The 24,940-nt window shown below is 54.6% G+C and overlaps 12 protein-coding genes and 1 non-coding gene across 13 annotated transcripts; 6 read left to right on the top strand and 7 right to left on the bottom strand.

The window, feature by feature from the left end:
• The first annotated feature begins 237 nt into the window (after positions 1-237).
• IWZ02DRAFT_t26 lies at positions 238-338 on the top strand. The gene has a single exon. It is a non-coding gene; the product is annotated as a tRNA-Asn (tRNA).
• A 182-nt stretch (positions 339-520) lies between these two features.
• IWZ02DRAFT_443743 (phosphoribosylglycinamide formyltransferase) lies at positions 521-2,037 on the bottom strand. Its single transcript, XM_066767053.1, has 3 exons — positions 1,741-2,037; positions 1,312-1,679; positions 521-1,252 (listed from the first exon to the last, which is right to left on the bottom strand). The coding sequence occupies exons 1-3, from the start codon at positions 1,781-1,783 to the stop codon at positions 998-1,000; spliced, it is 666 nt and encodes a 221-aa protein (XP_066625009.1). The 5' UTR covers positions 1,784-2,037; the 3' UTR covers positions 521-997.
• A 262-nt stretch (positions 2,038-2,299) lies between these two features.
• IWZ02DRAFT_467924 (microtubule associated protein 1A/1B) lies at positions 2,300-2,846 on the top strand (the record flags this gene model as incomplete). The annotated part of the gene is made up of 3 exons (XM_066768595.1): positions 2,300-2,389; positions 2,458-2,690; positions 2,804-2,846. The coding sequence occupies 3 exons, from the start codon at positions 2,300-2,302 to the stop codon at positions 2,844-2,846; spliced, it is 366 nt and encodes a 121-aa protein (XP_066625010.1).
• A 2,005-nt stretch (positions 2,847-4,851) lies between these two features.
• On the bottom strand, positions 4,852-7,423 carry IWZ02DRAFT_443750 (mitochondrial GTPase). The gene is made up of 4 exons (XM_066767054.1): positions 7,047-7,423; positions 5,401-6,995; positions 4,999-5,350; positions 4,852-4,925 (listed from the first exon to the last, which is right to left on the bottom strand). Exons 1-3 carry the CDS (start codon positions 7,350-7,352, stop codon positions 5,332-5,334), a joined length of 1,920 nt encoding a protein of 639 aa, XP_066625011.1. The 5' UTR covers positions 7,353-7,423; the 3' UTR covers positions 4,852-4,925; positions 4,999-5,331.
• Positions 7,424-7,502: 79 nt separating this feature from the next.
• IWZ02DRAFT_170515 (ribosomal L28e protein family-domain-containing protein) lies at positions 7,503-8,884 on the top strand. Its single transcript, XM_066762196.1, has 4 exons — positions 7,503-7,619; positions 7,674-7,709; positions 7,763-7,892; positions 7,950-8,884. The coding sequence occupies exons 1-4, from the start codon at positions 7,558-7,560 to the stop codon at positions 8,766-8,768; spliced, it is 1,047 nt and encodes a 348-aa protein (XP_066625012.1). The 5' UTR covers positions 7,503-7,557; the 3' UTR covers positions 8,769-8,884.
• A 1,236-nt stretch (positions 8,885-10,120) lies between these two features.
• On the bottom strand, positions 10,121-12,339 carry IWZ02DRAFT_372512 (uncharacterized protein; the record flags this gene model as incomplete). Its single annotated transcript, XM_066764638.1, has 4 exons — positions 10,121-11,516; positions 11,573-11,918; positions 11,969-12,132; positions 12,182-12,339. 4 exons carry the CDS (start codon positions 12,337-12,339, stop codon positions 10,121-10,123), a joined length of 2,064 nt encoding a protein of 687 aa, XP_066625013.1.
• A 956-nt stretch (positions 12,340-13,295) lies between these two features.
• Positions 13,296-13,997, bottom strand: IWZ02DRAFT_430576 (uncharacterized protein; the record flags this gene model as incomplete). The annotated part of the gene is made up of 1 exon (XM_066766084.1): positions 13,296-13,997. The coding sequence occupies one exon, from the start codon at positions 13,995-13,997 to the stop codon at positions 13,296-13,298; it is 702 nt and encodes a 233-aa protein (XP_066625014.1).
• A 269-nt stretch (positions 13,998-14,266) lies between these two features.
• IWZ02DRAFT_170546 (uncharacterized protein) lies at positions 14,267-15,178 on the top strand. The gene has a single exon (XM_066762197.1). The coding sequence runs from the start codon at positions 14,431-14,433 to the stop codon at positions 15,043-15,045; it is 615 nt and encodes a 204-aa protein (XP_066625015.1). The 5' UTR covers positions 14,267-14,430; the 3' UTR covers positions 15,046-15,178.
• Positions 15,179-17,466: 2,288 nt separating this feature from the next.
• IWZ02DRAFT_170561 (cohesin loading factor-domain-containing protein) lies at positions 17,467-20,210 on the bottom strand. Its single transcript, XM_066762198.1, has 3 exons — positions 19,153-20,210; positions 18,457-19,106; positions 17,467-18,407 (listed from the first exon to the last, which is right to left on the bottom strand). Exons 1-3 carry the CDS (start codon positions 20,106-20,108, stop codon positions 17,548-17,550), a joined length of 2,466 nt encoding a protein of 821 aa, XP_066625016.1. The 5' UTR covers positions 20,109-20,210; the 3' UTR covers positions 17,467-17,547.
• An 88-nt stretch (positions 20,211-20,298) lies between these two features.
• Positions 20,299-22,404, top strand: IWZ02DRAFT_170569 (alpha/beta hydrolase fold family protein). Its single transcript, XM_066762199.1, has 6 exons — positions 20,299-21,029; positions 21,078-21,238; positions 21,291-21,371; positions 21,423-21,546; positions 21,600-21,728; positions 21,776-22,404. The coding sequence occupies exons 1-6, from the start codon at positions 20,379-20,381 to the stop codon at positions 21,935-21,937; spliced, it is 1,308 nt and encodes a 435-aa protein (XP_066625017.1). The 5' UTR covers positions 20,299-20,378; the 3' UTR covers positions 21,938-22,404.
• IWZ02DRAFT_488017 (60S ribosomal subunit assembly/export protein loc1) lies at positions 22,144-22,743 on the bottom strand (the record flags this gene model as incomplete). Its single annotated transcript, XM_066769418.1, has 3 exons — positions 22,144-22,193; positions 22,245-22,398; positions 22,498-22,743. The coding sequence occupies 3 exons, from the start codon at positions 22,741-22,743 to the stop codon at positions 22,144-22,146; spliced, it is 450 nt and encodes a 149-aa protein (XP_066625018.1).
• A 211-nt stretch (positions 22,744-22,954) lies between these two features.
• Positions 22,955-23,950, top strand: IWZ02DRAFT_443769 (vacuolar sorting protein-like protein Vps68). Its single transcript, XM_066767055.1, has 4 exons — positions 22,955-23,168; positions 23,236-23,496; positions 23,558-23,655; positions 23,702-23,950. The coding sequence occupies exons 1-4, from the start codon at positions 23,076-23,078 to the stop codon at positions 23,763-23,765; spliced, it is 516 nt and encodes a 171-aa protein (XP_066625019.1). The 5' UTR covers positions 22,955-23,075; the 3' UTR covers positions 23,766-23,950.
• Positions 23,951-24,928, bottom strand: IWZ02DRAFT_443771 (vacuolar protein sorting 55 superfamily). Its single transcript, XM_066767056.1, has 3 exons — positions 24,677-24,928; positions 24,413-24,626; positions 23,951-24,297 (listed from the first exon to the last, which is right to left on the bottom strand). Exons 1-3 carry the CDS (start codon positions 24,710-24,712, stop codon positions 24,164-24,166), a joined length of 384 nt encoding a protein of 127 aa, XP_066625020.1. The 5' UTR covers positions 24,713-24,928; the 3' UTR covers positions 23,951-24,163.
• Between the last annotated feature and the right edge of the window lie 12 nt (positions 24,929-24,940).

Here is a 24,940-nt window from a genome sequence, read left to right on the forward strand (position 1 = left end):
CGTACGTAGGATCCCCTATAGATAGCTCTATCTTAGATAGCCTATAGCTCTAGTAAGACGTAAAATAATTAATTAATTAATTAATTAATTAATTAATTAACCTATAGCTCTAGTAAGACGTAAAATAGTTAATTAATTAATTAATTAATCAATCAATCAATTAATCAATCAAGCTAAGACCCCTCATAATTATGTAATTTATATGTTACATTATGGAATTCATCACCTAACACTCCTTCTTCCGTGGCGCAATTGGCTAGCGCGTCTGACTGTTAAGGTCCGTCCACTAAAGGAGCCTGGCTATCAGGAGGTTGACAGTTCAAGCCTGTCCGGGAGAGGTACTTCTTTTTTCGTGATTTTTGTTTTTTTGTTTTCCGATTCAGCGAGGAATGGAGGAATGGGTCTGACGGGGTTTTCTTTGTTCTTGCGCTTTGGGTTTTTTTTTTTTTTTTTCCTCTTTCTTTTGTCGGTTGGTTGCTGCGCCGGCGCTGAATGCGTCGCTTGGTCGTGTCGCGCTGGAGCAACGACGAGGAAACAAGCGAGCGAGCGAGCGAGATGCATGTGGGGCTGGGCCGGGCGGCTTCTCTTCGATGCAATCGACATTTTTTGTCCAACTTCTTTTTCTTACTACTGTAGCAGATACACGGCTAAGCGGGTGATGCCCTAGGGGCATTTTGTGTGTTGATGGTGAGTTTGCTGCGTATCGTTTACAAAAGCGCTACCGCACCTCACGTTCTGGTTGCGCTGGTTGTCAGGACTTTATAGAGTCTGTACATGTGGTTGATTGTAAATGACTTCATTTTTGCAATGCATGTTGCTTAGACATGTATTTTTGTGGCTGGTACCCTCCGCCCATCAATCTGGCCTGTCGCAAGGCGCATTTTCCGGATAAGGCGCCAATGTTTTTGCGCTCGCAGCCCCAAAAATCTCCCGTTGCCGTTGGCCTTTTGTCCGTCACCGCCGCATGTATACGTCCCAATCCCCCCATCGAACACTTTCAGTGCTGCTCCCTCTGCCTCCACAGCTGCTCAATCGCCAGCCTGGTCCCCTCGACAATGGCGCCCCACTCCACCTTGTGCAGCTTGTCCTCAAAGTCCTCGAGCTTGTCGTCCTCGCCGGCGACGAAAGGAATCTCGCGCGTCAGGATGGGCGTGCCCATGTCGACCTCTTGGATGACGTAGTGCACCATGACGCCGGTACGGGTCGTCTTGCCGGTGCGCCAGTCGGCGTGGGCGCGGTCAATGGCGTGCGTCTGTTGTTTGCGCGTCAACGTGGTTGTGCCACGAAGAGAGAGGGAGGGGGGCTTCATACGCCGTTGTACTCGCCCGGCAGCGCGGGGTGCAAGTTGATGATGGGCACGCTGGCAGCGGCCAGGGCGTCGAGGAGCGGTGGCGTCAGGATGAGCATGTAGCCTGCGCACACGACCATATCCGGCTTGTCATCCAGCACCAGCTTGGCCAGGTCCTTGTCAAACTCCATGCGCTGCTCTTGACGCGCGAGGTCGGGGAAGCGCTCCTTGTAGGGCGGGAAGCCATGGTAGTGGGTCGGGATGCCGGCCTGCTTTGCGCGCTCTAGGCCGTAGGCGGCCTTCTTGTCGGAAATGACGCGCGCGATGGATGTGTTGGGCAGACGGCCATCGCGGGTCGCGTCGATGAGGGCTTGGAGGTTGGAGCCGTTGCCTGCACGTGGGAGCCTGTGAGCGGAATGACGTGAGCCAAGGGCGGAGGGCGGAGGGCATACCGGAGATCAGCACGGTGAGGCGGGTGTGATGGCGGTCGACCATGGTGAGAGGGGGCTGGGCCGGGGAGACATGGTGGTAATCAGGGAGCCGAGCCGGTGTTGAGGGCAGCGAAAATGACTGGAGCGAGCGAGCAAGTGGGGCGTGGGGGAATGGTGCTTATCGGCTTATCGGCTTATCGTCCAACGGGGAGGTAATGTACCTTGACGGACGGGCGAGGCGCCTGACGACGAAGGCGAGGGCGACAGGACTGGCACGTTCAATAAGTCACAAGGCAACATGTATCCTGGACGAGAAACAAACGACGGGAATGAGCTGCTGACGGCGGCGCGCGACCAGACCAGATTGCCTGGGTGCGCCGGTTTGGGGCGTCAGGTGATGGCTTGACCCGTGACACAGTGTTGACCTTCCGCTACCTGCATGTGCCTTGGCCACTCCTCCCAGTCAGCACCACCCAACTTCCACTCACCGCCGCCCAACTTCCCTCTCCCATCCTCAACCTCAACTTCCCCTCTGCATCAACCACATCGCTCAAACAACTCAACCTACAACTCCTGCACCATGCGTTCCAAGTTCAAGGACGAGCACCCCTTCGAGAAGCGCAAGGCTGAGGCGGAGCGCATCCGCCAGAAGTACAACGATCGCATTCCCGTAAGCACCCCTCCTCCTCCTCCTCCTGCTGCCCCTCACCCTCGCTCTTCTAACCCGTCGCTCGCCAGGTCATCTGCGAAAAGGTCGAGAAGTCGGACATCGCCACCATCGACAAGAAGAAGTACCTGGTCCCGTCGGACCTGACCGTTGGACAGTTTGTCTACGTCATCCGCAAGCGTATCAAGCTGTCGCCCGAGAAGGCCATCTTCATCTTCGTCGACGAAGTCCTGCCGCCCACGGCCGCCCTCATGTCGAGCATCTACGAAGAGCACAAGGACGAGGACGGTTTCTTGTACATCACGTACGTTTCGCGCGTTCCCTTGCTTTGTTTGACCTGCCCACCACGCCGCCGCCGCCACCACCTCCACCCATGAGTCACAACGACCGCGACGACGCTTGCTGACATTTGTCCAGATACTCCGGCGAGAACACGTTCGGAGGCTTCGAAGCCTGTTGATCAACCCAACAACCTCTCCCTCCTGCCCCTTCTACGGTCTCGGGTTCACGGCACGGACGAACTACTTGCGGGGGTTTTTGATGGCGCTGACAGACGGCGTTTTGCGGGTCCACCGGTGATTTTCTCATTTTCCATTTTCTCGGGTTTCGGGGCGAGTCGAAGGGTATCTATCCACACAGACAAGACTCGAGCGACAGAAGCTGCAGCAGTAAAGCCAGGGCGCGCGCGTGCGTCTTGTTGCCGACGGACAGACGACTGGGCAAATGGAAGCGCGGCACATGATGGTCAAGCCATGCGACCAACTGCCACCATGGCCGCCGCGTCTCGGCACTCGACACGATGACGACGTCGACGTCTCCTCTGCGCTTTTCGTTCAAGTTGGTTGCGTTGTTGATGCGCGGAGGCGACGGATGATGATGTTGGGGATGGTCTCTCCATAGCTCTGAATGCACACACTGAATTCAATCAGAATGTTGGATAAGCAAAGCAGCAGTAGCACAGCAGCAGCATAATGCACTCAGTCAGTCTCCAAGTCATTCAGTTAAATCGCCTATCACCACTTTGCCTTGCACAAACCACTCCGGAGCACCTAATTAGAGCAGTAGAACGAATGAATACCACATGCGGCACAGCGGCAGCAGTCAGCAGTATGTTGGCCGTTATGCCTCCTGGGTGTGACTGTGACGCCATCTTTTCCAAACGCCCTCTCCGGCCCCCCCCCCCTCCCCTTTCGGCGCCCTCTCGTTGGTGGTGGTCGTTTGGTTGGTCCCGTCACGAGGAAGCATGTGCGCGTGCGGCGAGTAGCAGGGCATCTGAATCCATCTCTGCCCTACCCATCGTGATATGAAAACCTACCTACCTGGTCAGGAACAAAGGCATGGTAAACTAAACTAACGTGCGATGTCCTAGGTATAGGTTGATGGGTAAGAAAGGTAGGTATGTAGGTAGGTAGGTAGGTAGGTGCGTAAATGGGTGCAGATGCATGAGTGCCTGATGCGACAGAGATGACGGCCACCTCTTTGCTCTTTGCTTAGGTAGGTTGTTGGTTCTACCTTTTTGCGTGGTAGCAAGGAAGCCACAGGCACAGGCACCGTGCAGGTACATGGCTACCATACTCCAGTCGCGACGCACCCTCCCTCCCTCCCTACCCTGCATATATGTACCTATCTGACTTGGATTGGATTGGATTGGATTGGATTGGATCGCATGGTGGGCGAGGGCGAGGTCAACCGCCAACGACAACGTCGAGCGCGTGATTGTGGCTTTACCTACCTACTTACCAAAGAACCTTACATAGGTAGGTACTGTATATCAAATGAATGAATACATGTACCCCCTATGTATTGATGTTTAACCTCAAGGAATCCTCTGCCCGGCACTTCTATTCTAGGGCAGCCGGCCCGAGACCAGCCGGGGCGTGGGTCCCGTCGGCCGTTTGCCGCATCCGAGTCCGTGTCCGCGTCCGCCGATACCCCGATTCCTAGGTACTGACGACGACGACGACGTCGTCGTCTGGTGGGCTTGTTGATCCGAACGCAACACCACTGCCTGGAGCCTACATCTAAAACACATCACGTTGCTGCTCCATTCACGCCGCCATCTCAACCACCACTCGCCACGGTGAAACAAAAGTCGGGCTTTGCTGCTGCTTCCTTGCGTTTTCGTCGGCATCGTCAACGGTGTCTTGCGGGGACGGGAGAAAAAGTTACATACGGCTGGCTGTGCGTGCGGATAGGTCCTGTGTTTTGCGGATCTGGAAGAGAAAAGAAACAGCCGGAGAAGAGAGAAAAGAAGAAAGAAAGAAAGACATCGACATCGACATCATCGCCTTATCCTGCTTTTCACGGCGGTCCCCTTTTGTCAAGCACACCACAGCGCGCATCAGCCGAGGAAGACACGAGCAGTCTCAAGCAAGAACGAATTGCGCTGCGCATCCATCATCATCATCGGCCTCTCTACGTCTCGAAAAACTGCGAAACCCAATCAACAAACCATCCATCCATCCATCCATCCATCCATCCATCCATCCGTCCGACCAACTAACCTAGTAACAATGGCGTTCAAATACATCATCTCCAAGTCCGTCCTCCCTTTCCCACCCCCCCCTCTCCCCTTCTTCTGCCAATACGTACTCACAATATCCCCCCCACAGACGCATCGACCCACTCTTCGCCACAGCCATCGGCGCAGCAGCCGCCGCGTCGCGGATTCAGCGCGACGAAAAGGCCAAAGGAAGAGGTGGCGCGCGGCAGAGCTGGCAGGTTTTTAGGAGGAGGTGGGGCGTTGCTTTGGGTGGTGGGGCTTAGGGTCGGTTAGGGTAGGAGAGGTGTGTTTTAATTGGGGGATGGGCAAGGCAAGGCAAGACAGTTGCTTGCTTGCTGGTTAGCAGGGATTTATTTATCTGTTTGTATCATTTCGATTGCATCTATCAGATTGTACCTCTCCTGTTCCGACCATCCTTTATATCCACCAACCCGTCTAAATCCTACTTGCCAACGCAGAACCTGTCAAAAATCAGCATCTTAGCCCCGCAGGCCAACTAAAAGGCACTTACTTCTCAAAAACAACGCCCAAAACCTCCTCAACATCCCCCGCCCCAACAACCTCACCGCGCCCCGTTATCCGACCCAAGCAAGCCGCCGCCTCGCGCAGCGTCTCGGCCGCGACGACGATGTCGAGGTCGCCGTCTCCGTCGCCGCCGTCGACGGAGCGCAAAAAGTCGCCCAGGTGCGCGGCGCATGCGGAAAGGAGGACGCGCTGGCGCTCGCTGGCGCCGAGGGACTCCTGCCATATCGATGTGTCGACGGCGGGGCCGGTGTCGGGGACGGTGTTTGATGATGGGTCGGAAGATGAGCAGGAGGAGGGGAGAAGGGGCTCGGTCATGGATTCGAAGACGGCGATGAGGGATTGCAAGAACGATTGGATGTGGCCGGGGTCTGCATCGTGGGATTGATGGGCCTGTGAGGAGGAGGAGGAGGAGGAGGAGGAGAAAGACGTCGACGCTTCTTTGCACGAGATGAAGCGCATGCGTTCGCTTGGGAGGGCGAGTGCCGATTGGAGTGTTGAAATGTGCGCCTGTTTGGCGGCGTCGACGTCTGGAGTTGCGGAGAGCTTGTCTGCTTTGTTGATAACGGCGACGACTTGAATGCCGCGTTCCAAGCACAGCCGCGCAGTGGTGACGACTTCGGGGCTGAGCGACAGATGCGGCGTTCCCTGAGGGTCGGATTCGATGGAGAAGACGCAGACGACCACATCCGAGTCGAGCGCTAGGGCTTTGGCGCGGCGAATGCCTTCTTGTTCGATGGCACCCACTGCTGATGGTGTAGCAGCAGCTTTTGCGTCGCTTGCTGGTGTGCCACTCTTCCGTAGTCCTGCCGTATCTCCTACCCTGACGAAAAAGCCCCCTATATCTACCCCTGTCTCAACTACATCTCTCGTAGTCCCCGCCTCTTGACTTACAATCGCCGCCTCTCGTCCAACAACCCGGTTCAACAGGCTGCTTTTCCCCGCATTTGGCTCGCCCAGCAGCACGATGCTGATGCCGTTCCGCAGCAGTTCGCCCCTGACAGCATTTGCCGCGTGGGTTTCTATCTGCACCTTGAGTGACTTGACTTGCGCTGCCACCGAAGACGCCAGCTGCGCAGGCGACTCGTCAAAGTGCTGGTCTTCTGAAAAGTCTATCAGAGCCTCAAGCTCACCACGCGCATACAGCAGTTGCCGTGTCCACTCCTCGTAGCGCTGGGCAAGACCGCTTCGCGTGCCACGCACCGAGAGGCGTCGCTGTTGCTCGGTCGTGGCCGTGAGCGTGTCGCCCAGCGCTTCAATCTGGGTCAAGTCCATGCGGTCATTGAGGAATGCGCGCCGCGTGAAGTCACCGGCTTCGGCGTAGCGGATATCATGCTTGGCTCCATTCTGTATCGAGCACTGTGGGATGGCAGCAAGGACAGCGCGCACTATGGCTGGCCCGCCGTGGACATGGAGCTCGAGGAGGTCTTCACCGGTCACAGTGTTTGGGGCGGCAAAGTAGAGGACGAGGGCCGAGTCTAGTACGGAGGAGGGAGACGGTGGGCATGTCGGGTCATAAAGAGTGCGGAGTGAGGCATGGCGCGGCTTTGGAAAGGTAGTGTTGGGGCACAGTGAACGATAGATCTGGACTCGGTCAGATTCCAACTTGTCACAATGAAAGATTTGAAGACAGACGTGGGCACAAGCGGGGCCTGATATCCGTATGACCGCAATAGCGGCTCTACCGGGAGCTGTAGACAGCGCATAAATGGTGGGTTCAGGGCTGCTGCTGTGGCTGGGATGGAACGCTCTTGATTGACGAGGTCGAGGACATTTTGAAGGCCATGACGCAATGGTCCTGGCGTGGGAGCAGTGCTCAGTCCACAACGAAGAGTCGAGGGCCCGTGTCGAAACCAATTGGCTCGAGTAGGTCGGAATCTGTGTGAAGATGCTCGAGAGGCGACTGGGAGACGCGCGACCAAGACGATAAGCCAGGCGCATGTGGAGGACGTCGAGGAGAAGAAATGTCAAATCAGATTGCTCACAACTGGATGCGGCGATGGACAGGGTCTGGCTGGTCGGCGCCCACAGAACGCCGACGCCAAGATTTCGGAGATCCGCCAAAAAGTTCAAGTCCTTGCCCAGGAACCTCCGCTCCACACCCAAACAAATCCACATCCCCAGCTCCTGACTACTCATCGTCGCCATGGCTTCCGACGAGATTGTGTGGCAGGTCATCAACCAGCAGTTTTGCTCCTTCAAGCTCAAGTGCGAAATCTCGCCCATACCAGCCAAATCCACCTTGCTAACCTGAATTCTCAGGCTCCCCACCAAAAACCAGAACTTCTGCCGCAACGAGTACGTCTTTCGAGGCCCGTTAGCCAGTTGCAAAGGCTAACGAAGACTTTCAGATACAATGTTACTGGACTCTGCAACCGCCAGTCTTGTCCCCTTGCAAACTCCCGCTATGCCACTATCCGCGCGCATCCCGAGACAGGCGCACTATACCTGTACATCAAGACGATCGAACGAGCCCACCAGGTCAGTCACCGTTGAAAGATATAGTCTAGTAAGAGCAACAGTTGACATGTACGACAGCCCTCGCGCTGGTGGGAGCGCATAAAGCTCTCTTCCAACTATGCCCAAGCACTACGGCAAATCGACGACCGACTTGCCTACTTTCCCAAATTCCTCCTCCATAAGAACAAGCAGCGTCTGACTCGCCTGACACAAGTGCGCATCCGCAGCCAGCGACTGGCCAAGGAGCAGGCGCGCCTGGGCGAGACGCTGGTCCCCAAGTTGGCACCCAAGATCCGACGCCGCGAGGAAACGCGCGAGCGCAAGGCCGAGGCTGCCGCCAAGGTCGAGCGTGCAATCGAACGCGAGCTCATCGAGCGGTTGCGCAGCGGTGCTTACGGCGAGCAGCCGCTTAATGTCGACGAGGCCGTGTGGCGCAAGGTGCTGAGGGGCCTGGAACGACAAGGCGAGGGCGAAAGAGACGAAGACATGGACGAGGGCATTGAAGAGGAAGAAGAAATGGAGCGCGAGATGGAAGATGGCGTTGGAGACGTCGAATACGTCAGCGACATTGAAGGTAGCGAGTCAGAGGACGAGGGTCTCGACGATCTGGAGGACTGGGTTGGCGGCGACAGCAGCGACGAGGCAGATTCCGGCGACGACGGCAGCGAAGACGACGACGATGAAGACGAGGATGAGGACGACAGCGAAGACGCAAGCAAAGAGGAGGACACGTCCAAGCTCAGAAAGGCCCTCGCAAACATGAACAACCGGAAGCGCAGCCGCGGCAGCAGTCCGCCGCCCAAACCCAGCAAGAAGAAGAACGCCAAGGGTCCCAAGCGCGAGATCGAGTATGAGTACGAGAACGAGCCGGCGCAACGACACACTGTTACTGCGTAGTAGGTGTATGGTTTGGACATGGTCGGCGAGCACCTGTCACTTGAGCTCCTTAGGCCGCAAAATGTTTGCGATCCGAGACCATAGGAGGCCAGATGTGGATTTATGGCAACCAAAATGTCCGATTGTGGATGCCTGGGTGCCTGTCCGCCAGTAGTCCGACTGCTGCGACCCATCTCACCTCATCTCGCGATAGAAGTCGGAACAGACAGACGGCGGACGACACAGGACACCATCACATCACTATGCAGCAGAGGCAGGTAGGAGGTGTTGCCATCTTTTTTCCACCAATGTAAGGAGCCGGCGTTTTGGGCGTGCGATGGGATGGAAGCATCGGGAACACGTAAAAAAGGAGGATGGAGTAGAGCGGGAGAGATAATATGGAGCGCATTGAGACGAATGTCAGGGACACTTCTTCTTCGATCACATCATCCTCCATCATTCCATTCAGGATTTCGATTTGACAGTCGTGCAGAGGAGCAGTGAGGCGGACAAGCAGACAGACAGGCAGACTGGAGCCAAAAAGCGCATTTTTTTGATTTTATTTTATTTTCTCCCCGCCTACCTTGCCGTGCATACCTTACCTGCCGTACGTACCACACACCCAACCCTAACCCCATCTCAGTCGCCAAACTTCCTTCCTTACGCAGCACCAGCAAGCCGTTTCGCCTCCGTCCCATGCACAATGACGAAACTACAATCCATCCACCCCCCGCCAAACGAGACGCACCGGCGCCTCCCATCCTTCGCTCGTTCGACGCGTGCGTTTGCATTGTGTGCTCCTTGTATGCAGGGGTGCAAGTGTGTCTCTCTGCCTAAGTAGGTATGTATGTAGGAAGTATTTGGGTCTGTGTTGCTTGGATTGAAGGGTGCACATGAAAGGGCGTTGCGTCATACAGCGCCGACCGACCGACCGTCGAGAGGAAACTGATGGATTTGATTCGATTTGATTTCGATGACGATGTCGAAATTGAGCGCGTCAGCAGTGACGGGCGCGGTGTGTGTCTTGATCGGGAGTTAGGTATGGTAGGTACCTATGGTAGCAGCGACGTGATAGCAAAGGAATTTGATTGAGCATCGCTGGAAATGGCTGGCTATGACCCTGTGAGGGATCAGGGACTAAGGGAAAAGACCGGGAGATACGAAGTGGTCCCCGTTTAGACGGTGCGAAGGAATTCAAGTGAGTTATGATTGCAGCGCAGCGCCAAAAACGACAGACAGACCCACGAACAGAGCAAAACAATATGCCATGGAACAGACACCCATATAGGAGAGACGGAAAGATCATTCGAGGTATTCATGGATGGCCGTTTGGAAGAGAAAACCACACAACGCCAACGACGAAATAAACATTTTCATATCCAGCGCGTCGCCTCGCTCGCATCGCTTGAGCGCATCTGGACGTTGGTCTCGTTCTTGAGGTCGACCCAGCGCGGTCGCGACGTCTGTTCGCGCAGCACCTCGCTATTCTTCGTCCGCGTCGACGACGACCGCGACGGCGGACTTTGCCACTCAACTTGGCCGCTACTGGGCACAATTTCAAACGGGTTGCCGCCTGATAAGACGGTTTTTGTTAGGGACGAGTCTTGAGCAGGGTGTTGGCGTGCTGGTTGTTGGTAGGTTTTGGGCGCGATGATGGTGAAGGCGCTCAGAGACGAGCCAGCGGTGCTGGGGGCGGAGGATGTGTGGCTGGAGCTGGAAGCTAATTCAGACTCGCTGATTGCGGACGAAGTGGCTCGGCTTTGGGTTTGCGATGGCGTGGGTGAGATGTGAGGTTTTGAAGTGGAGGGGTTGCGATCGAGGGAGATTGTGATTTCGGAGTGAGAGTCGGTGTCGTCGTTTTCTGGGGTTCTCCTCGGGCTTGCGGCCGTCACGGGCAGTTCCGCCAGATAGCGGTTTGCAGCGGATACGTCGGCCATGGGGATGTTGTTTGGTGCCATCGAGAGGCGAAGTCCAATCTGGACTGTCGCGTGGCTGTCGACACTGGTGTCGCGAATGTGACGTCCTGTAAATAGTGGCCGGGGAGGAAAAGTTTCATAGTAGTCGGCCACATTTGTTACAGATCCTGATCTTGCTCCTTTGGTTGGGCTGGCGAAGGGGTCAATGGAAGCCTTGGCCAATTGTGGCGAAGAATCTGGAGAATAGACTGTGGAGGGCAATTTTGGAAGCTTTGGAATGTTTGGTAGGCGGAGAGAGTAGGGGAGTTGCGATTCCCGATCTTGTTCGGACTTGGCTGGAAACAGAGAGTACGATCCAGACCTGGTGCGCTTGTGGGTATATAGGAGCTCTTTGCTGGGCATGGCCTTTTTGGTCGGAGAATCGGTTTGAATTTGCTTGCTTTGCACCACAGGGGCCTTCCAAGTCTCGCTCTTTTCTCTCGGACCAGGGCTACTCTTCTCCATTCCAAATCCGACCTTTTCTGTCCGATATTGGTATCCGTACCGATCAAATCGATTATTCTTCTCTCCTCCCACAGCTATGGGCTCGCTGATTTTGAAGTCGAAGCTGTCCGGTCCAGGGAAGGCCAAGAATCGCAATGGGTTGAACCTGGAAAAGGAGGAAGAGGACCGGGGCTGAATAGCTGCGGCATTGCTATTGATCCGCAAGAAAAGTAGAATGAACGAGACAAAGGCGCCAGAGCTGTAGAGAACGAACTCGGCAACTCTGGAACTGCTGAGCTTGGCAGAGAATTTTCCTACGTAGAGGACAACGAAGAAGGGCATGATGAGGGCCTGCATTTTGATTAGAAGTCTCATCGCGTCGTAGAGAATTTGAAACTCACGTTCTGAGCCACTGCAAAGCCCAACAAGTAGACCATCCTAGATGCCGAAATCCTCTCTTCCTCGTCAAAGCTGGTGTCGTAGAAAAGGCGCATGATAAGGAGTCCCATCATGAGGACGTACGCAAATATCAAAGTCGATAGAATCGGAAGAAAGAGTCGGCGGAAATGGAGAGGAATCCAGAGTAGCTCGCCAAAGCATTTGTTTCGCGCGCGCCATGCGACAGTAGGAATGAGTGTCAGTACCATCAAGGCGAGAACAACTCCGATGCAGACTGGAGTGTTCCATTTTCCGCGCGATACAGAGCCTTTGAAAGCCCGGACGACGGCCTCGATCCCAAAGACCAAGGTCGTGTAAGCAGACATGAAGATAGCTGGCCGCGATCAGCAATGTTGCAAGCGAAGGGTCAGCTTCTCAACTTACTTGGGAGAAGAAGCATGGACAGACCATGACAGCCCGTAGTCGAAATCTTGTCCATACGGCTAGCCTGGACAGCCACCAGAATGATCTCCTGGATGAAGATGAAGAACCCCAAAACAAGTGGAAAGACGTCGGAGTTGCGCGTCGATCTCAAGAACTCGAATCGCCTGCTACTTGTCAAACGCTGCACAAACTTGAAAATCACCGAATGCTCACCTAGGCCTTACAACGACTCGTAACTTGGATGCTCTCCTGTTGTCGAACAAGATTCTGGCAATCATCATGGCCATGAGAAATGTGCTGACGACCCCAATGACCACGTTCAGTGTCCTGACTGCCCTCTCTTGACCCAATACCAAACTCGAAAAGTGCATTTCCCCAGTCGACGTTGTATTTGTTCCAGGAGTGGCCGCCGCGTCGACCATCGCGGTCGACTCCCGGTCGGCGAAGCCACTCGCGCCTATTGAAGCCATCACGAACGGTCTCGCGACGAACTTGCAATTGAAGCCAGGTTGGATGGATGCCGAGAGCAAATAGACAAACGAGGGGATTAAACCAGTTGGAGGTTGTGCTGGAGTGGCATGAGAGAAGGCAGAGCTTCGCCAACACTATCCAAAGCCAACAGAGCTGATTCAGCCGACTAAGAAAGAAACACTCTTAGCGGATGAGGAGAACACTGGGCAGCATTGTCCGTCAAACGAGAGGGCATTGCGATACATTTCAGGACAGAGAAGACGACTTGTGACGGGGCCGACTGCAGGCAAGAGTTTCGCACCACCAATTCTGACGCAGTTCCTGTCGACAGACGAGCGGCGGCGGGATCCTGTAACTGGAGCTAGCCAAGGCAAGCAAATGATCGATAAGGACTGCAAAGACCTCTAGCGCCGAAAAGGCTTGACTTGGACGCATGATGGTTACAGCCCAGCGAGCGGCGCTCACGCCGCCAGTGACAGCTCTAGTTTGTGCGCCACTTGTTCCGCTGTGAATGTTGCGTCAAGACTTGACTTCAAGCGTCAAATCCGGGAGTCCTTGTTGAACTGCAGTCTTAGGCGCTGGCTGCAAATCTTATCGAACTTTGTAGGAGGGCAAATTGCCAGCTTTGGGAATGTGACATGTCGCAAAAAGGATCAAGAATAACAAAGAGACAACGGTCCCATGTCGCGGCCTCAGGCACATGGCAATCTTTGCGATCTGCATCGAAGCCGTTGAGCGAGTGTGCCAGGTGGGCATACTCGGAGCGCTGAAACCGCGAGCCTCTGGGAGGTGAGATGCTAGAAAGGACTATGATTGCGGCAAGTTCTATATCATTCAGAGGCGATTGGATATGTCTTCAAGGGTCGGCTGGAAAAGGAACAACGCAGTTGGTTGGTGTTGAGTAACGTGATTGGTCCATGGTGAGACGCAGGGCGTTGGAGGGTGTACAGTCCGGCGCAAACTCTCTTTTTGCGCGCTCGGGTCCCTGACGTCGACATGGGCTGTCGCGCTTGAAGGTGAGACCAAAGACGCAAAGACGAGCTGGCCTGAGGCAGTCTCCCCCAGACTTGGAGGCTTGTGCCGCCAGCGTTACCAAGGCCACGAAGCTGTCTGGTTGGGTGATGCCATGCTTCAAGCTCGTGCCCTCATTAAAACGAATGTCAAATGGTCCATCGGCGGGTTTGATGACGGACTGAAAGTCTCGGAGCACTTGAAGAATATGTGGAATTGCGTTGTGGGGAAGAAGAAACGTCGAGTCGGGTGGTGGTTGAACTAAGGTTGAAGCTCTGACCAAGTCGAAATTCATGGCCGCTTCCACGTCTGTTTCAACACCACGCCAAGCCATCCCACTCTCCATCTCTTCAACTCTGTCCACACATGCGCATCGTTGGTTTTGAACAGCTCCCGCACTCACTCCCACACATGCTAGGGCCTCGACCGTTGCAAAAGCAATGCCTGCGGCCACGTAAGGCGTAACAACACACCTAGCAACCACAGATTGGTCATCGTCGTGGTTGAGCATCGCCTCACGACCATCTCTATCAAGCAATCTGTCCATCCCGTATAGCTCACATCACTCATCCCCGTGTCCGAATGTCGGAAAGATGGACAAAGCAAGTCTAGCGCCGGAGCCATGCCGCTCGCAAGAGCCTTCACAGCCATGAGGAATATCTAACGTGAGGATTGCGAGACATCCTGGACCGTCCAGAAAGGATCAAATCGGCCCACAGGTGACCTGAGGAGAGGATTCCGGATTGCTCGAGACCTTGCAACCGCGCTTCATCCTGGATACTGACCCGTCTCCGCAGGCAGCAACCCGGAAACAAGGTCAATCGGAACCGTCGTGAACCTTGGTCTCGCAGACTATCCAACTCACATAATCCCGCTGATGACTTCGGTCATTGAAAACGATGAATCTTGAGAGGATTCATGGCTGAAGTTGTTCGAAACCTGATCGCCGAAGCCAGGGTTGAAGAGGAAACGAAAACGAAATGACAACGGCACCATCGACACCAAACCACAGATCAATTGAGCAACGCCTGCTGGTCACAATTTGTACACCGTCCATCACTGAGCATTTCGAATCTGATGTGGAGGCTGAAGACTCGGTTCAAGAAACACACAGCAAAAGTGCAGGTGTACAGGCGCCAATCATCCGTCAGAGCAGCTTGAAAGCCAACAGAGACGAACTCAGGCCGACTTTCAAGGCGGACGCGCTGCCTTTGGTGCAAAATTCACCCTGGCAAGTGAGGCTGCAGGCTCATGCCGTCCAAATAAGCTTTGCAGCTTTGCATTGTGTAGGCAAAAGAAAGTGGGCGATCATAACCAGTCCCGTCCCAAGACACCCCATCCTTAGACGGGCGCATCCGGGAGATTTACCGGGAGACTGGGTTCCCCCCTCGCCCCCACTGCGTCCCCAAAATCCAGATAAGCTATCTTTGCAAGGCTCGGCTGGAAGCCAAAAAGGCTACCCTTGGTGTCAGAATCCAATCCCAGGACAAGTCAAATTCGCAGAAGGCTTCGTTGAACAAGCCTACTTGCCGAAGCAAGCGTTGGAAATCTCAAATTCAAACCTCGTACCCATGACACGTACGATCAGCGAATAGGAACCGTCAAGAAACGAAGAGACAGTCCGCGGAGCTGCTCATCAGGTTTTCAAACTCAAAGCGCTCAGTAAACGCCAGAGGGCTCAGCCACTGCAAAGCACGTTGGTGGCGCGATGGATGCCATGGCGGCAGAATTGACAAAGCCTTGGAAAAATCATGCCCTCTCGTTGCACTGACCCGCCAGACCAAAGTAAAGCACAAGAGGATCACGAGCAGTCGAAGACCACATCCATGGTTCCTTTGAGCGAGGGAGGGCATCTTTACAAATGATTTGGCATCAGCATCGTGAAGTCAGCAGAAGACGAGGCGGCGGCGTCGAGCAGCAGCAGCAGAGTCTCTCGACTAAGGCTACACTATTTGGTGCTGCCGCGCGCCCTCACCATCAGCCCCAGGGACCACCGGGACGACGACGGGACACTGAATGAAGCGCCAACCTCCACCGCCAGCAGCCTTGGCTGGCACTCCGCTCTGCCCAGGTAGGTACGTACCTGCTTTAATACACGCTCATTCCGCCTATCCGACGGGAGCCAAAGGTAAGCTTATATGCAGGCCCGCCTGCTCGGCCAACTAGCACCGCCGTGCCTACCTACTTGTCTTGTCTCTTTTTTACTCCATCCATACATACAGGGCGCATCCGCCCGCCGCCGGGCTTGAAGCGCAGACCTATATCTCCGGAGCCAAAGGCGCGGCGGCGCCAACACCGCCCAAGACTCGAGTCCCAACCCAACTCAACCGCAAGAGACGTCCTCGTCGTCTCACCATCATCCGCCAGAGCGTCGCCAGACGGGCAGGACCTGCCATGAACGGCATGGTCCGTTTGTCCCGGCCAGCCGAACCGTCGACGTCGTGCCTGGCGCAGGGCGAGTTGCCGAAATGAAAGGGGGAGGCAGGTACCTTACTTGCTGTGGCAGCGCGAGACCTGGGGAAGAAGCGAGGAGAGGGAGAGGAGAGAGCGAGAAGAAGCTTGCTTGGCTTGGCTGACGTTGAATCTGGCCAGCCCGCCAAAACGGCTGCTGCGTCGGGAGTTTCGCTGCATCCTGCGCGCACACACTCTCTCTTTCTCTCTCCACCTCGTCCCACGTGTGATTCTTCACGAGCGTCGTCTTCCTCTTAAACTCCGTGGTTGCGTCGCTGGCTGTCACTCAACCCCTTGAGTGATGAACGGTCGGTGAGTGTCACTTCTTTCACCGCATGCATCCATCCTACGTAAAATTCACCTAGCAGTAAGTTTCCATCACCTTTCTCCCGAGCGCCCTCTCATTTCTCCATGTCTCAATTAAGAAGTAAGCATGCTAGAATTAGTTTTGTAGAGATATCACACCACACCACACCATATACGACCATGTTAGTCAGTTAGTCGGCTGATTAGCTGTCTATCTCCCTTAACTGCTCAGCTCCACCATTTCCCTTCCCTCCTTCCTTCCCAAACCTCCACACAACAATCTGCGCGGTAGGTAGATAGGTATACACATACCTGTAGATAGCAAGCAAAAAAAAATAAAAATAAAAATAAAAATAAAAATAAAAATAAAAATAAAAATCCACATCGTCCATGGAAAGAAAAGAAAGGAAAAGAAAAGAAAAGAACGGAATGCCTCGATACTAGCATCATTCCCGTTGAAGAAACACAACAGAGCAGAGCAGAATTAGAATAGAATAGAATAGGATAGAATGGGATGAAATGGACAGAATCATTGTTGCTTACTGCTATAGGTATATGTCCTGTAATCACTCTTCATCCATTTATACTATCTATGTCACGAGAGAGAGAGAGAGAGAGAGAGAGAGAGAGAGAGCGTGCGTGCGCGGCTACCGCTGTTCTGCGCTGTGTAGTCCTACCTACTTACTCATTGCCTACCTTACCTACGCACTCATTCCTACATGTAAATGCAAATGATGTTGTGTGGATGAATTAGGCGTGCCGGCCTGCCTGCCTTTATCCCCCCATTTTCTCTCAACGAGTCACGCTGTGAGACGCGTACACAAAAATATCCACATGTATTTCTGTATGCATGTGTGCACATATTTATCTATATGCCATCACGGAGAGCAGAAGAGCAGAAGAGTAGAAGAGCAAAAGAGCAGTTAATCTACCTCATTCCTCACTCCTCCCCTCCCTTTATCCCTTTCTCCATCGCTACACCAAAATACCGTGCTTTACAAAAACATTAGATTTTGAACCGGGGAACAAAAATAAGAAGAAGAAGAAGAAACACCTTGCCTTGCCTTGCCGTGCCTAGCCACGTGACAAGGTGGTCGTATTTTGTCGCCAGTCCGTTCAGTTGGTTGCTCCGTCCATCCATCCATCCATCCGCATATAACGCCTGCCCACCCGCCCATGCATGCACTCCTATGAAGCAGCAGCAGCAGCAGCAGCAGCAGCAGCAGCCCTGCCGTGCCTAACGGGACAAGAGAAAATCAAATCAAACCGGAAGAAAAGAGAAACCCGCCACGACACTGAAAAAGGGGCAAAAAGGGGGAGAGGAAAGCGAAAGACGGAAATCACAACGACACAGCGACAAAACTATCCCTGACAGCCTTCGGCAGCAAAGCCAACCTGCTCTCGGCATCCGCCCTCGCTGCCGCCGCCTGCTCCCTATTGCCATTCTTCTCGGCGGTATTAGCAACGAGGCCCGTGGCGACGACGACCCACAGCGGGTTGCCGGCGCGGACGGCGAGCTGGCGTGAGTTCTTGGCGCCCTTGTCGGCCTGCGCGCTGACAATGTCCTTGAAGAACGTGGCCGCCAGCACCGTGATGCACATGGCAAGCAGCTGGTCGTTGCCGCCCGTTTTGCTGGCTTGCAGCGCGTGCTGCAGGTTCTGCTTCATGCTGACGACCGACGGCGCCGCGTTGTCGAGCCGTCCTGGTTGCGTGATGGCTTTGAGCAGGTAGACGGCCGCGCGCATGCTGTCGCTGGGATGCGCTTCCGCTTTGGCTTCGATGGTTCGGAGAAGGGCAAAGGCGTCGGCGTGGGCGGGATGCGTTGGTGTTCGGAGGATGAGGAGAGCGTTCATTGCTGAGAGGGTGCTGATGTCGGTTTGGCTCGAGTATTCGGTCGGTGCGTTGGTGTAAAGGATGCGGTAGGCTGGCAGGGCTGTGTTCAGGTCGCCCATGGCCTGGGAAATCATCGCGCCGAGGTATGTGGAAAAACGGAACATGTGTTTCTGCGTCGCCTTTGGAGCCTGGCGGGCTTCCTTTTGCAAAGCTTGAAAGATGGTTTTTGCATTCTGCCACTCGCACTTGTTACATGCGACAAATGCCTGTTGAACGCGCATGTACCATGAGAGAATGCGGTGCCATGATATGCGCTCAGCAGCAGAAGACAGAGAGACCAACGATGTGTCGGGTATTCGAAGATGCTCTGCTCTCAGTGTCAATCAAGGGTACTCTTGTGTGTGCGGTTGTCATACCCTGACTCATCCGAAGACCCTCCTCGAGGAACCTCTGCAGTCGGTCTGCCGTCGGGCTGTGCAGCTGAAATGTCGTGGCACTGAGATAGTATCCAAGTGCACACAAGTCTCGCCGCCGCATCCATGACACAGTCAGCCTGTCTCGACCACCGTCGCCCCTCTGAAAGATACCACCCGTCATGGCGGTCAACGGTCCGGTCTGGCTTTGATGTATCAATATGGAGAATGATTCAGTCTCTTCAAGATCCTTTCTTTGTATGAGGTTATCCAGAATAGCTTGCAATGATGACATTCTCGCCCCTGCAGCGGAGGCCTTTGAGGTTTGGAGATGGCAGAGCAGGTCCATGAGATCCAGGTACGGCACCATGAAACCCAGCTCTTTCTCAGTCAACTGCAGCTGTAAGCTCCGTGCTGATGCGATTGCGCGTTGGGCCTGTTCGACACTGTCTGGCGCCATTATGCGCAGATGGACTGTTGCTTCCATGGCGAGAGCCGTAACATAGATGGCGCGGTCGCCTTGTGATTCAGCCAGAGTGGCTACAGAACGAAGATTGTGTTGGGCGGCAATCAGGTCTTTGTGCATGCCCGTCTTCATACATAATGAGGCGCGGAGGAAGCGGAACGCGTAGACCCAAACCTTGTGTTGGTACCTTGAATAGTTAGCAAAAGAAATGAGAAAGAGTCCGAGTAACTTACATCTCTGCAGTCTGCAAGACCGTATCAATCGACTTCATTGCAGCAATATGATTGGTCTTGAAAAGCGAGCGAGCTAACAAATGCTGCATGCCATACTTCATGTCAAGCATGCGATTTCTTTCACATAGCGTTATGCCTTTGCTTAGAAACTCTTGTGCCGTATCGTCGTTATCTGTTTCTTCGTGAAGGAGGCTGGCAAATTTGAGAATCAGCTTACCCTCTGCGCGGGGCGCAAGCCGGAACTTTCTCAAGACAGCCTCGAGACAGGCCAGTCCTCTTGCCATGAGTGCCATGTATCGATCCTCATCCTTTTCACGTTTTGACAGAGGGACAATGGGGCCAATTCTGTGCGCGGCGCGTATGTACTCGTCGGCAAGGGACAGCAGAAGTTGTGCGTAATCTGTCTGCGGCGGAGGTCTCGGGGATGGTATCTGGACGGAGACTGTTGGATGATGAGGGCGCGGAGTTGGTGTTGAAGGGGCGTGTGTCCGGGGAGGCGACGAGCTTTGTGGATAGGACGGTCGCGACGGGGCACTTTGCAGAGGCGGTTGTGGAGAAGCGTATTGCGGAGGCACGGGCGGACCTCCGAATTGCTGGTACGTGTTGTGCGGGACAGGCGGTTGCGCATGCGGGTGCGCGTTTGAAGGCGGTCTTTGAGGAATAACGACCATAGGATGGGCTTGCCGGTACTGGTACTGGTACTGGTACTGGTGCTGGTGCTGGTACTGGTACTGGTACTGGTGCTGGTGCTGGTGCTGGTGCTGGTGCTGGTGCTGGTGCTGGTGCTGGTGGTGTTGCGCAGCAAGGTATGCGCCTGGGGTGCCGGGCATGGGTGCTGGCGGCAAAGAAGCTCCATTGGGATAGGCAGGAGGTTGTTGTGGTCTCTGTTGGGAGTAGAAGTGAGGCGGATGAGAGCCAGCGTAGCCGCCTCCCGACTGGGGATAATTATAGTGCATATCGGGTCGGGCAGCTACAGGGTCGTATGGGATTTCTCATGGTGGTCGCGATGGTGGTCAAGATGCGCGTCGAGTCGAGTGAGACGTGCCAGGACGTGGACGTGCGCAGGGCAGGGCAGGGCAGGGCAGGGGCAGGGCAGCCAGAGATGACGTCCAGCCGGCTCATCTCCGGCAGTCGACGAGCCGAGGCAGCTGGACCCTGACCCGACGGACGTTGAAGGAAAACGGCCATCGCCAGTTTCCTTAGTAGCCTGGTTCTCTCCCTTCACCATGATACCAGATCTTTCCTGGGTGCTCGGCCACTCTAAGACGTCTTTCCATCACAGCAATGCCCCCATAAAATTAAACACCAAGTCGGGAGACTCTGTTTCTCTCGCTGACCTGGCCAAAGACATCACACCGCCATGTCAGCTCAATCCGCTCCTCTTCAATGGCCATTTGCAGACCTGTTACACGACCGTCAAGTCCAGCGATGTCCCCGTCGTCTACAAGCGCAAATTGTTCGAATCCGAGAACACAAACTACCCCGGCACTTTTGCCGTTGACTTTGTTCACCGCATACCGTCTGCTGAAGCCGACTCCTCACTGCCGCCCCGGACCACTTACTTTACTGACCAGGAATTCGGGGAGGTCGGCTCTGATGACTCCAAGCCGCTGCTCGTGACGCTGCACGGCTTGTCAGGCGGTAGCCATGAAATTTACCTCCGCCACGTGCTCGCCCCCCTGACCAGCGAACTCGGTTGGGAGGCCTGCGTTGTGAACTCGAGAGGATGTGCAATGAGCAAAATCACCACTAGCATCATGTACAATGCACGTGCCACGTGGGATGTGAGACAGGTCGTCAACTGGCTGCGGAAAAAGTTTCCAAACAGGCCTCTTTTCGGCATAGGATTCTCACTCGGTGCCAACATTCTCACCAATGTAAGAAATGTTGACATTTTCAAAGGGAAAAGTGGCTGATGGAGGCAGTACCTTGGAGAAGAGGGCGAAAATTGCCAATTGAAAGCGGCCGTTGTCTGCTCCAACCCGTGGAACTTGGAGGTCGCCTCGTGGGGACTACGAAAGTCTTGGCTGGGACTGGAGGTCTATCAAAGATTCATGGGAAACAACATGAAAAAGTTGTTTGAAAGGTGAGGGAAAAGGAGAAGTATGGCCAAAAAGCGTGCGAGCTGACAGAAATAGACACGCAGATCAAATTTCAAAGAACCCTGACATTGACCCTGAAAAGGTTCGCAAAATCAAGTATCTTTATGAGTTTGACAGGTATGTTGAGGAGACGATCAAGAAGATTTGAGACGCTGACGAATAAATCAGAGCACTACAATGTCCCGCGTGGGGCTATCCGACAGAGTCGGCGTACTATCGGGATGCTTCTTCATGCGACTCGCTACTGGCAATCAGGATTCCATTTCTCGCTATCAATGCTGAAGATGACCCGGTAAGTGAGTCTTGCTTTTAAGTCGTGTGGTGGTGGCTAAGTCATCTTTGCAGATTTCCGTGCAGGAAGCAATTCCCTATGTCGAGTTCGAGCAGAATCCTTATACTGTACTGTGTGCCACTGCAATGGGCGGCCACCTTAGCTGGTTCCAGTCAAATGGCGACCGCTGGTTCGCGAAAGCCGTGAGTAGAGCTTTCTTTTTTAAGCCGGCGATAACTGATGCGTGTAGGCTGTCGCGTTCTTGGATAAAATTGCCAAGGACATTGACCTTGGTGCCATTCAAACCACGCCAGGTCAAAATGGCAATGGTGATGCATCAGAAGCAGGAAAGCGGGCCATGTATGAGCCCATGCGCCGAAAGTGGCACATACCAAAAGAACACGCCGCCTGAGACGAGAGGCAATGGTCCGGGCCATGGAGGACTGTTTCGTCGTCTCAGTTGCAAGCATCCCACCAATAGATTTCCTCAAACTCACAGGTCGCTGGACAATTTGGACTGTTTTATGTACCAACAAGGAAAAGGCTCAACCAAAAGACACCCGCTTCCTGGGTTTTGCGGATTTGGCAGCCTTGGGCTCTTCCGATTTGTGGTCCGATTCAGAAGTTTTCGGCTTCCTTTTGCGGCGGAGCGATTCCTTGGTTTCCTCCTGAGTAGATTGTTAGAGAAGACGGTAGATAATATTTCAATCTCAAAAGACTTGCAAGCTTGGTCTTTTTCTGTTCCTGGCGAGCCTCTGCTTCCTTTCTCCTAGCCTCTCTAATTTCCTCCATTTGTCGGGCTCTCATCAACTTGGACTCGATTTGACCCTCCTTCTCCGCGTTGACCATGGCGAGGATAGTCATCATGCTTTGCTGCAGGAGACGTTAGCCCACTCCACACTATCCGCCACACGCGACCTCGTCCCCGAGGCGCATTCGACAAGCAAGTGCGCCTCAAGAAATTTTCCGTACCTGGTCATCGACAAAGACCTTGCCCTTCTTCTTGCCCTTGCCCTTCTGCACGCCGGCCGGCGTAATCATGTTCAACTTCGGAATCCCGAGCTGAGACTCGGTGTACGTCCTCTCCTTCTTCGCCTTTCCGACGGCGACTTTGACGGTTCCGTCGGGGTTGTGCGTGACGTTTCGCTTCTTTTGCGACTTGTTTTTGCTGGAGCCAGCGGGAGCACCTTTGCCCTTGGACGACTTGACGGGGGCCATGGTGACGGGGAACTCGAATCGCAGCGGTGGTGGGAAAGTGGTAATGAGTCTGGCAGAAATGTTAAAGTTTGGCTGGATGGGATCGGCGGGTCGGAGCGCCGGGCCCCTTCGACTACTGAGCCCGCGGCAGCCGGCGCCAGGGTGGTGAGCGAGCGCTTGGGCCACTGGTCGGAACTGCAGGCGGGCAAGCAAGCATCAATGGCAGAGCGTCATCAATTCACAACCTACCTACCTTACCTACCTACCTACCTACCTACCTACCTACCTACACCAACTCTTCGCCCTCGGAGACAACACATCTCACCAGTCGCTGATTGCTGCCCGCCCCCGCCATGTCGAGCCACAGACTCTTCCGCTTCCCCAAACCGCACTGGATCAACAGCGCCAACACGCGCACAGCGGGCGTGTACGCAGCCGGTGCCTTGGTGCGTCTCCGTCTCTCTTGCCCACCACCACGCTCCCTCGCTCCAATCTGACAGACTGGGCGCACAGTTCTCGCTCGGATTCTTCTTCTTCGTCGACGCGGCCGCCTTTTCCAAATCCGCCAAGAACGGCTCCGACGTGCACATTACCTTTATCGACTGGATCCCGTCCATCTGCTCGGCGCTCGGCATGCTCGTCATCAACAGCATCGACAAGTCGCGCTTGAGCGCCGACAGCTTCAGCTACTCGGGCAATGGCGTCGCGTGGAAGGCTAGGCTGGTTCTCTTCTTGGGCTTTGCGCTCATGGCTGGCGGTCTGGCTGGTAGCGTGGTAAGTCGTGTGCCCTTGAGTGCTGCTGCGGGGGTGGTAGGTCGAGAAGCTAATCGTTCAGACTGTCATGGTGCTCAAATACGTCGTGCCCGAATATCCCTTTCCCACTCTCTGGTTTGGCGTGTCCAATGTCGTCGCGAACGCTCTTGTTATGCTCAGGTATGTCTGCCGTCCATCCTCAGGCACGCTAATCTAACTTGTCTAGCTCGGCGATTCTGTGGGTATCTCAAAACATGGAGGATGAGTATACTTATAACCTCGCCCTCTAAAATCTCTATCAAAACATATCCTCGAATGAGCGCGAGGGTGGGTGGTTGGATCGATTGTCAGTTCCCAGCACGGAGTGCATTGGCGCAACGGAGCCGGATATTTCCTTGTAGTTAGTAGTGTGGCATTATCAAGTTTGTGTCGAGCATTGAAAGAGAGTGGCTCATCAGTCTCTTCGCACAAAAGTGGGGACGTGACCAAAAGATGAGCTTGCCGCGTGAGGATGATATTAACCTGTCGCCAAAAAAAAAAAATAAAAAAAAAGAAGAACAGTTTTGCCGCTCAAACACGTTATCATGACATGAAACCCAGCTCCATGAAGCGCCCTGCCAATAGGAAATCAATCCTAATCTACAATATGCCTTGGCAGCTGCCAGAAAGATGCAAGGTTCCTACCAACCTAGAATTCCTCGTCCTCCTGGAAGAACATGGTAAAACTTATAATGGTGCCGTAGATGAGCAAACCACCAATGATGGACATGACCATGGCGGGGACCGAGATCAGAGCGCAATGGGCCAGCAGGGCGGGCAAAGCTGTATCCGAATCGCCGTCAGCCGTGTTTTCGCATCGAGGGGGCAGGGCACATGGCAGGCAGCGACGTCGCAGCAGCAGCAGCAGCAGCAGCAGCAGCAGCAGCAAGAGACGTACCAATACCCATGACGACCAGGAAGCCGGTCAAGAAGCGGCCAAAGTCAATGACGCCATTGCCAGCGCTCTCCATAAAGTCGTCGGGGTTTGCCGCACGGCCGCAAATCCAGTTGGGCAGCGGCGCGATTACGTAGGTCGCGACGACGAGCAGCGGGTAGTAGACGTGCCATAATGCGCAGGACAGGATGACGAGGAGGAACCCGATGGCGAGGATCTGGCTGCACGTCAGGCGCTGGGGGCTTGCTTCTGGACGGGCATACGCACAAAGGAGAGCGCAATGATGGTTTTGAGTCCGGCCATGTCGACTCAGTCCTGCGGCGGTGCGCGGGGTGAACGGGAAGGTGGTCGGGTAGCTGGCGTGGACGAGAGGTGGGCGCGGTAGCAGACAGCGGCTGCGGAGAGCCCGGGCGTTGTGAGAAGGGTCGACGACAAGAAGCGGTGCAGCGCAGTGGTGGTCGTCAAGTGGGTGGTGGTGTCGAGGTCGCTCGCTGACGACGTTGTTTGGCACGGCCGGGCTATGTGGGTGGT

This window comes from Phyllosticta citriasiana, assembly GCF_038021145.1.
Source record: "Phyllosticta citriasiana strain CBS 120426 chromosome Unknown IWZ02scaffold_3, whole genome shotgun sequence".
Taxonomy (NCBI): Eukaryota; Fungi; Ascomycota; class Dothideomycetes; order Botryosphaeriales; family Phyllostictaceae; genus Phyllosticta; species Phyllosticta citriasiana.